Source organism: Bison bison, unplaced genomic scaffold, assembly GCF_000754665.1.
Source record: "Bison bison bison isolate TAMUID 2011002044 unplaced genomic scaffold, Bison_UMD1.0 scf7180017864371, whole genome shotgun sequence".
Lineage (NCBI taxonomy): Eukaryota > Metazoa > Chordata > Mammalia > Artiodactyla > Bovidae > Bison > Bison bison.
This window is the reverse complement of record NW_011494943.1, coordinates 15,315,281-15,324,668: the sequence shown is the minus strand read 5'-3', so window position 1 is coordinate 15,324,668 and position 9,388 is coordinate 15,315,281. Positions and strand designations below refer to the sequence as shown.

The 9,388-nt window shown below is 55.0% G+C and overlaps 1 protein-coding gene across 1 annotated transcript in view; it reads right to left on the bottom strand.

The window, feature by feature from the left end:
* Window positions 1–9,382, bottom strand: part of LOC105000615 (cytochrome b561) — a 10,319-nt gene extending 937 nt beyond the window's left edge. Inside the window, exons 1-4 of the mRNA XM_010856561.1 lie at window positions 9,333–9,382; window positions 1,242–1,459; window positions 314–412; window positions 1–80 (exon numbers count right to left, since the gene is read on the bottom strand). Of these exons, the coding sequence (XP_010854863.1) occupies window positions 1–80; window positions 314–412; window positions 1,242–1,446 (384 nt within the window). The 5' untranslated portion in view covers window positions 1,447–1,459; window positions 9,333–9,382. The remainder of the gene's footprint in view (window positions 81–313; window positions 413–1,241; window positions 1,460–9,332) is intronic.
* Between the last annotated feature and the right edge of the window lie 6 nt (window positions 9,383–9,388).

The following is a 9,388-nucleotide window of genomic DNA, read 5'->3' as shown; positions in this document are numbered from 1 at the left end:
CAGGATGCCGCACCAGCTGTGCAGGCTGTACAGGTCGGCGTAGCCCTTCTTCCTGTGGTGCTCGAACACCGCCACCAGGCCTGGCGGGAGGCGGGGGTAGAGAGGACAAGGCTGATGGGGACTGAGGGGATGCGGTGACCCGAGGGAAACCTGCCTGGCCGGGACTTCTGGGCTCCAGTCCCGGCTCGGTGGCTGCCAACACCCAGTGTCCCTACCTGGGGGGCTGCTGGGGAGGGGCAGGGACTGGACAGTGAAGCAGCTACTTCCCCAAGTCAGCAGAGGTGGAGGAAGGGCGCGCCGACCCCCAACTCACCCACCAAGGCGATGACGAAGGCGAAGACGTGCAGCAGCCCGTGCAGGACTTTGGTGGTGCGTTTGGCCTCATTCCTGAAGACGCGGTAAACCAGCAGGGCTTGTGGGCCGAGAGAAAGGAAAGGTCAGCGCGCTAACCCCAGCCCGCAGCCCTCCGGCCAGGGCAGCGAGGAGACACACCCTCGGCTGAAGAGGGGACCTGAGTCTAGGGCTTGTCCAGGTACCCCAGCCACAGGAAGGGGGAAGAAAACAAGGCTCCTGCGCCCTGGCGCGCCCATCCCGCACCTTCTTATCAGCTGTCCCCGGGTATTCCAGGCTGTTTTAGGCTCATCAAGCAGGCACACCAAGGTGCCACGTACTTCTGAGTTCACCCCTTAGCTTTGATGGTCTTCAGTTTGTCCAGCACCCTGATCACATATTCACTACGTTTAGCAAGCGGGCTCCCTGGTTGGGAAACCCCTGGTTCTCAAAGCAGAACCTTGTGATCCCAAGTGAATTCCCCTCTTCCGGCTGAGGTGGTCAGGGCCAGGGGGCCTGGGGAACGCCTCTTAGGATCCTGCTGCTGAAGGGGTTGCTGACACCAGGACCACCTCGAGGAAAAATGGATAGATCCAGTTTTCTTGTTTCTAGAAGGAGAAGGCCATGGCCTCCTGGCCTTGAGGCAGAGTGCATGGCCAACCACAGCCTGGATCCTACCCCAGAGAGAGGAGCTATAGCTCTGCCAAGTCCATCATCTACACACACTTTTAAGTCAGAAAGGAGTTGCCACCCAGCACACACACACACACCTTTAAGTCAGAATGGAGTTGCCACCCAGCAGCTTCAGGGGGCCCTGATTTGGATTCCCAGTGTCCCCAGGCTCTGAGCCAGCTTCTGGGGTGAAAGGGTCCCTCAAACCCGCTCCCAGGTGGTGTCACCCAGAGACTCACCATCTCCCTGCAGGAAGACCAGGCCTATGATCATGCAGAGGGGGTGCACGTTGAACTGCAGGGCACTCTCCCAGGCAATGCCGCCTCGGTACATACCAAGCCAGGCGCCAGTCATGGCCACCACGATCAGGCCCAGCAGCTGGGAGAAGGCCACGTAGTAGGGCAGCGCCCCGGGGGCACGTGCTGGGCTGGCAGGGCCCTCCATGCTGAGGCGGCTACTGCGGAGAAGATGGAAGAGCTCAGAAGAATGGCTCACAGCCTCCAAAGATCCGCCCCGTGCCCGCCTGCCTCCTCCCTCTCAGCCCGATCCCCGGCCTCTGTGCTCATGTAGCAAGCATCCAGCGGGAGGGGCCTGGCTTCCCGCAGAACTGGACCACACCTGGCTGCACTTCCACCTGCAGTGAGGGTGCAAGTCAAGGTCCTCCACATTCTGAGGAGAGCAGGAGGGCCCCACGGCAGTGCTTTGTTTCACGAGGCCCTGGGTTTTCTCAGGTCGGGTTCATGGGTGAAATACAGAGAAGTGAGCACATTCCTTGAAGATGCAAGAGTTTTTCCTCCAGATGAACCATAAAGGGCATCTGGGGTGAGAAATGGGAGCCTGACTCCCCCTTGCCTGCTGTTTCAGCTCCAGCCCCAGGTGAGAGAAGTCCTGCCAACAGAGCAGCCCCCAGCAGCGTGGCAGCAGCCAGTAGAGGGATGTGCTCTGAGTTGCTTTGCCAGAAAGGACGTGGGAGACAGGAGCCTTCAAGCAGCCCTTTCCCTTCCTGCCTCCGCCTGCTCCTCCCTGCCACACCTGGGGTGGTGGGCCTGCACTGCTCCCAAGCCAGGCTTCCTGAACTGAGCCCTGCAAGGTAAGCCCTGCAACGTAGCTCACAAGGATTCGGTGCCAGAGCATGTGTGTCACTGCTCCCACCCAGCAGACAAGGAATGGGGGCAGTTGGGAGGGGAGAGGTCTCAATGGGGCTTGGGGAAGCCAAGCCCAGGGGCCAGTGGGAGCCATTTCCTGGCTCCTCTGCCCAGGCCTGGTTGTCGCCAAAGCCAAGCCCCAGCTCCGACAGGCCTGTGTGCCAGCTCTTCACCCGGAACCTGCTGGTTCTTCCCACACTCAGGCGGGAGTGGCAGCCAGGGGGGATGGGAGGAGAGGAAGCAGTGGATAAGCAAGTATAGCCTCGGTGCCCGCGTCCTATGGCCACAGAAAGGCTCCGCCAGGGCTCCCAGAGGGCCCAGCGCTCCATTCCCCTGGCTCGCCTCTTGCACTGCCCCAGCCTCTCCCAGTGGCCCTGGAAACACCCTCTTCCTTATTACCGGCAGAGAACAGCAGCTGAGCAGAGAGGTTTGACTAACACATTGTGGGATCCCTCCTAATACATACTGAGCACAGTGGGTTCCCTGGTGGCTCAGGCACTAAAGAATCTGCCAGCAAATCTAGGTTCAGTCCCTGGGTGGGGAAGATCCCCTGGAGAAGGAAATGGCTACCCACTCCAGTATTCTTGCCTGGAGAACCCTGTGGACAGAGGAGCCTGGTAGGCTGCAGTCCGTGGGCTCGCAAACAGTCGGATGCGACTGAGCAACTGACTTTTCACTTTCACTTTTCACCCTCTACCCTGTGCAGCTCAAGAGAACTAGTGTCTGGTCGATCAGGCCGTGTCCTCCTGGTAAGCGGACCATCTTTACCCCCACTTCCCTCGGCCACCTTGGACTACTGTTGGCAATGCCACCGTTTTTTAAAGTGGGGGCCGGGCAGGCAGTGTTGATAACCCACTCCCTGTAGTAAAATACAGATAAGCAAAAAAAAAAAACAAAAGAGAGAAATTACAAGTAATCAGTGTTTTGATTTATATCCTTTTCATACTTTCTTTTACAGAAACATGACCGTACCAATTTTTAACCTTTCTTCACTTAATTCTAGACCACGCACATCTTTTCGTGTCAGTGAACATACATCCACATCATGGTTGTCTTATTACACGACAGTTTCATATTTTAACCAATCCCTTACCTCCTGTTGTTAAATATTTAGCCAGCTTTCTAGACAACACTAGGTTATCATCGCTGCACACCTAATTCCTAAATGGGATCCTGAGCAAGGGCTAGGTTCTTTTTTAGATTTTGGATACATTCTGTCAAAATACATTCCCGAAGCACCGCCTGCTTCCAGAAGCCCTGGACACAGTGATGCCACACTTCAGGAACTCTCGCTTGCTCATCATCAGCTCAATACCCACGCTGGAGACTGCTAACCCTAGTGCCAGTCTGCCTCTCCTCCAAATTTGAACCCCAAATCTAGCTGTCCACTAACACGTCTACCTGGACATCCCCCAAGCACTGCAAGGTCCACACATCCAAAGCCACATTCCTCTCCTGACCCCCAGGTCGCCAGTGTGGCCATCTCCCCCAGGCCTCGCCAGCACTTCCCTCCCAGCCACCTTTACTGCCGCCACCCAGCAGGGCTAGAACTTCTGCCCCCATCTCCCTACCCTCCCTACCCTCATCTGCCTGACCCACAGGGACAGGGACAAAGCCAGCTCCCCAGTCTTGTTGCCCCTCCAGGCACAAAGGGCCACCAACACGTGATGGTCAAATGCCAACTCCTTAACTAACGCCATGCGGGTTTCCACCCACAGCCCACTGTTTTCCTACCAAGTCCACTGGCGGAGGTGCTCCCAGGCCACAGCTCTGACAGCGCAACCTGGCAGTAACCCCTCCACCTCATGCTCCCCTGCGCTTCCTGCCCCACGACCTGAAATGGGCATTTTGTTCACCGCTTTGTCCCCAAGGCTGGCCTAGGGCTTACTTACCCCAGTCCTGCCCTGAGCTAAGCCCACATGGGCCTCTCTGCAGCGGAGCCCTGTGAGCTCCCTGCAGGCAGGGACTGCATCCGCCTCCCCCTTGGGTGTCCTCTGGGATCTGATCCCTTGCGCCGACTCCAACAGGAAAACTGTTCTGAACAGGGAGATGCTGTCCTCCTCTCCTTTATTAGATTCCTCTTGAGAGCCCGGGGCACAGTCAGAATCTGATTAGCTCTGAATTAGGAAGAACAGAAAGAATGGGCTCTGCCCCAGCCGACCTGCCAGTCTGCCCTCCCATTAGACAGCAAGGACAGAGCGGGGCTCAGGGCTGCAGAGAACAGCACTCCTGGGTCCTGAGCCACTCCGCTGTGACGCAAGCCACAGCCAGCTTTTTCCCTTCCCAACTGGTCTCATCATGAGATGGGCAGAAGTGGGAGTTCTCTTCTTAGCCATGGTACTCTGATTTATAATAAGAAATGTATGCAACAGAGCATCTAAAACCCTAGGAATTTTCAATGTGAAGAAAGCCTTAAACGTTTCCTTTGTTATGTTAATATTATACTATGTTAATAAAGCCCCTAGAAAACTAGGGGATGGTTACCAGGGGAACCAACCTTGTGACTGGAGGGTTGGAACTTTCAGTCCCGCCCTTGACTTCTGGGGAGAGAGAGGGGCTGGAGATTGGGTTCAGCCACGAACGTCCAATGATTTAATCAATCGGACCTGTATAACGAAGCCTCCTTGAACCCCCAAAGGACAGGGTTTGGAGAGCTCCCAGGTTGGTGAACACGTCCACAAATGAACTGAACCCGAGAAGGGGGTCATGGGAAGCTCTGATCTGTAGCCTATTAGTCAGCAGCACCGGTGACTACCTGGACTTGCAGTTAGCATCTGAATGGGGTCAGGGGACAGTCTCATGGGACTAAGCCCTTAACCTCTGAGATCTAACCCTGTCTCCAGTTAGGTAGTGTCAGTGCTGAGTTAAATTGTAGGACAGGGACTTCCCTGGCAGTCAGTGGTTAAGACTTCAAGTTTCCAGTGCAGAGGGCGCAGGTTTGATCCCTGGTTGGGGAACTAAGACCCTACATGCTGCAAGCTGTGCCCGGAAAAAAAACAAAAACTGTAGGACACCCAGCAGCTGCTGAGAAATGGAGGCTTACCTGGTGGTGCTGAAAACACGAGGCAACAGTGTGATGACAAAACGTGGCTTTAATGTCCTCACTGAAAACCTCCTGAGTCCCCTGGGAGTCTGAACCCTAGTGCTGTTTGCACCCTGAGGTGGTAGCCTGGAGATGTGAGCTTTTGTGCCTCAAGGGCGGGAGCCCTGCTCTGTACTCAGCTCTTCCTGAGTTCTCTCTTTCAGTCTTCACAATAATCTATGATGGTAACAGGAGTATTACCCCCATTTGACACGTGAGTAAATTGGGACTCAAAGAGGATAAATAGTGAAAGTGAAGGTGTTAGTCGCTCAGTCTTGTCCGACTCTTTGGGATCCCAAGGACTAAAGCCCCCCAGGCTCCTCTGTCCATGGAATTCTCCAGACAAGAATACTGGAGTGGGGAGCCATTTCCTTCTCCAGGGGATCTTCCCAACCCAAGGATCGAACCCAGGTCTCCTACATTGCAGGCAGATCCTTTACCGTATGAGCCACCAGAGAAGCCCAAGAGGATTCTGCTGCAGATGATTTTGGACAAGAGGATAAATGACTTGTCCAAAATCATCCGTGGCAAAGAACTGCTCAACTCAGTTGTTTATCAAGTGCCTGCAAAGCAGTACCACACTGTTGGATGCTGGAACGTAGAGACGAGACGTGGCCCCCGCCTTCCTGGGCCTTGCAGACAGGATGCAGAGCAGAGGCAGATTCTAGAGTAAAGGGCCCCTGCGTTAAACTCCACTGGGCACTCTGGATTCATGCTGGAGTGGCCATCCTACAGGGGATGCCCACTAAGGGGTGTGGCTCTGCGCTTTCTAACGCCAGTAACTAGGCGAGATTGGAAAGCTTCCTCGGCACTGAAGCCAGGATTCAGAGGACCTGACTGCTCGGAAACACAGCCCTGGGACAGCCTCTCCCCTCCCATGCCATCCTCCTGGGCCTGCCTCACCCCCTCGAGGACCCACTCTAATAAGGCAGCTCACACCCACCATTACTTCAAGCATGGGCTTTCTGGGGAGAAAAGGCTACAGGTAGAAGCGGGCAGGTTAGAGAGAAGAGATGACAGGGACAGACTACTGCAGGATCTTCATGACAGCTGCTCCAGAGGCATCTCTCCTGGTTACTTCGCCCCCGTAACGAGGTGTCCCAGAGGAAGTCAGAGATAAAGAATGACCACGGACTCAGCGAAGCCTAAGCAGTCCCCTTGTCGCACCTTCCAGTCTGAAGGTGGTTCTAAACCTGAGTATGAGGGATGACAGGAAAACACAAAGGAGCCAGACCAGTCCCCCTCGGGCAGGGGAGCCTCACAGCCAATAAGCTCTAAGAGAAAAAAATCCAGATAGACCGAAAAGACAAAGCTCCGAGCAGGTTCTGTGCTTCACGGAAAATGAGCTGAGACCCCTTCAGCAACGTAGCTGCCCATCACTTCTGCGGTTCATTGTAACTGACAGCACATCTCTGTGCACAGACGGGCTGCTTCCAACAACGAGGGGTGCAGAGAAGATACTTCGAGGACTCTGGTTGGAATCCGACTCACCCACAAACGGTGGGTGAGTCTGCTAGCCCTGAAATCAGTTGGGATTCACTCCCTAGTAAGCAAATGCCGTGGAATCCTACCCCTGCGCTTCCTTCTCTCACCCTTCCCTCTTTCCTAATGGTGGTACCTCAGAACACTGGCAGCTTTGTGGCCTCCTGTGTTCCCAGAACCATGCAGGCAGCAACGTCAAGGGCCCGGAAGCAGCCCACCTGCACCCCAAAGGCTTCCTGGCCCTCCAGACCAAGCACCTGTGCGAGCTCATGTGGACCCTTACTCGGCTGCCCTCCTTCCTGTCAGAGCACAGGATGGGGATTTAGGGTCTCTGGCAGCTTCTGGAATCTCAGGCTGTGACCGTCACACACCTGCCCCCACACACCTGCAGTCAGACCCCACTTAACTTGAACCACCAGGGCTAGGAGCTGCCGCAGGGTTTGAACGTGCCAACAAGCATCCCTCTCCCTCCCTGAGCCCAGGGGGCTTCACTGAAAGGCCACCAGGCCTAATCTCATTATGAGGACCAGACACCACACACGTCCACAGCCTGGAAGCAGGAGCCTGGCCTGGCCGCAGACCTTATCGGCAGCAGCATTTTAATCGGGTTAGAAAAGATTTTGTTGGGGGCTAGGTCTTTCTTGGGTACAAGGGGTAAACGACTCAATTGTCTTGGAATATCCTCGAATGTGATGAAAGATGAGGCAAAATGAGGGCTGGGCTGTTAGATGGGGCACTCTCTTACCACTGGCACCCAAGTAACCCCCAGGAAGGAAGCTTGAGGTCAGACACAGAGCCCAGTTCTCCATTAGGTCCAGGGGCTCAGTGTCAGGGCTCTCAATACTTGTAGGGACTCACAAAAAAAGGTGTTGATTTCTGTTAAAATCATAAGAAAAAACAAACTAGGATTGAATAAAATATTTTATTTTTTAATCCAGCCTGGACTATATTTGTCTTTATACTGTTGTGATTGTAAAATACAATTATCTTTTTTTTTTTTTTTTTTAATGGAGGAAGGAGAATGTCACAATGCAGCCCTGGTCAGATGGATGTGATTTCAAAGCCAGCCCCACTGTTCATGACAGGGAGCCAAGAGCCTTCTATGAGCCTGATTCCTCTTCCAAAAGGTAGGGGCGTGTTGAGATCCACCTTACTGGCCTGTAGCAAAGATGAAGCAGAGTATGTACCAGTGCTAGCACACTGCCGGCCACATAGTAGGCATTCAGGTAAATAGCAATCTCACAAAAACTAAATCTTTTTCTAACAGCACCTTAGGAAGAGTCACAGTTCAGAAGCTGTTGACACATGAGGTTTGGGGCTGTAGACGGCCAGATGGCAGCAGACAGCATGACTCCCTCTAATAAGTGCACACCCTCCCTTCTGCCTACCAAGAATCCCCACACTTGGGCAGAAAGCCCTGGATCTGGGGTGAATTCCTCCACCAAAGTCTTCTAGCATTAGAACCACTTTGTATTAAAAGCCGCCCAAGGGAAGATGGCGCAGGCAGGGAAGCAGTGGGACAAGGAAAGCCTCCGCTCAGGTCCTGGAGGCCCCTCCTGCCCAGGGATGGGGTGGGAGGTTGTAGCAGCCCTTTCTGTGTATGGGGCTCCCTTGGCATTTACAAGTTGCCTGTATTTTCTGCCTCAATTCAATTGCACAGAAGAAATCAAGATATGTATGAGAAGGTAGCAAAGCTTTGTGGGTTTTTTATTTGATTTTGCTATGAAAACGAAGGAACAGAACCCAGATAAGATAGAGCTTCATTTAATGAGTCAGAAAATCGTCAAAGCCAAGGTGGCATGAAAGAGGAGAGGGGCAACCAAAAGGGAGAAAGACCTGTGAGGGGTGCCAGCCTCTAAAGATATAGCTGGGACTTCGGGGTCCACCTGGATCCTCCTCTCTGTGGTGCCCTGGGGTTCAGGACAACCGGGGGGTGCCTCCCCATACCCAGGTGTCAGAGGCAGCAGCAGATCCCTTCCCCCTCTTAATTCTCCAACCCCTGTACCCACAGTTCAGGGCCTACCACGGCCAACCCGAGGGGAAAGGATTTCCCAAAGGGGAGACTCCTCGCCCACCAAGAGGCCGGGGGTGTTCCAGAAGAATGAGGAAGGGACCTCCTAGCTAGACACCTCACCCCAAAGGAAAGAGGCAGAGGGAGGGAGGCCTGGCCACTAGAAGCAGTTCGGCAGCTCCGTTTCAGGTGTGGCAAATGTCGGTTGCTGCACTTCTACCCTGCCTGGTCTCTGGAATATGGCAAAACATTAACCGTGCATCGACACATAAACTTGCGGTTCCCAGCCGCTCCGTTCTAACTTCCAAAGAGACGAGGCGCAGAGGCAGGCCGGGGCCAACGGCCGACAGCTAGCGCGTCGAGCTCTTTACTGTCGGGCCGGGCTCCGGGCCCCGAGCCCAGGGAAAGCAGGTGCAGTGAGTCAGATTGGCGGCAGGAGAAGACAGGAGAAAGACTGGCTGCGGCGCCGGGATCCTGGCCTGTTCCGGCGCGGGTGCGGTCCCGCCCCAGGCCCGGCACCCCTAAACCCATGGTGCCCCGGCATACAGCCGGGCCTCCTCCCCACTCCCCGCCGGGGCTCGGCTCGCCCCCTCCGGCCCGGGCCGCCTACCTGGCCGGACGTCTGACCCGGACCTCGTCCTCGCTGCTCCGCGCCGCGCCGCCGAC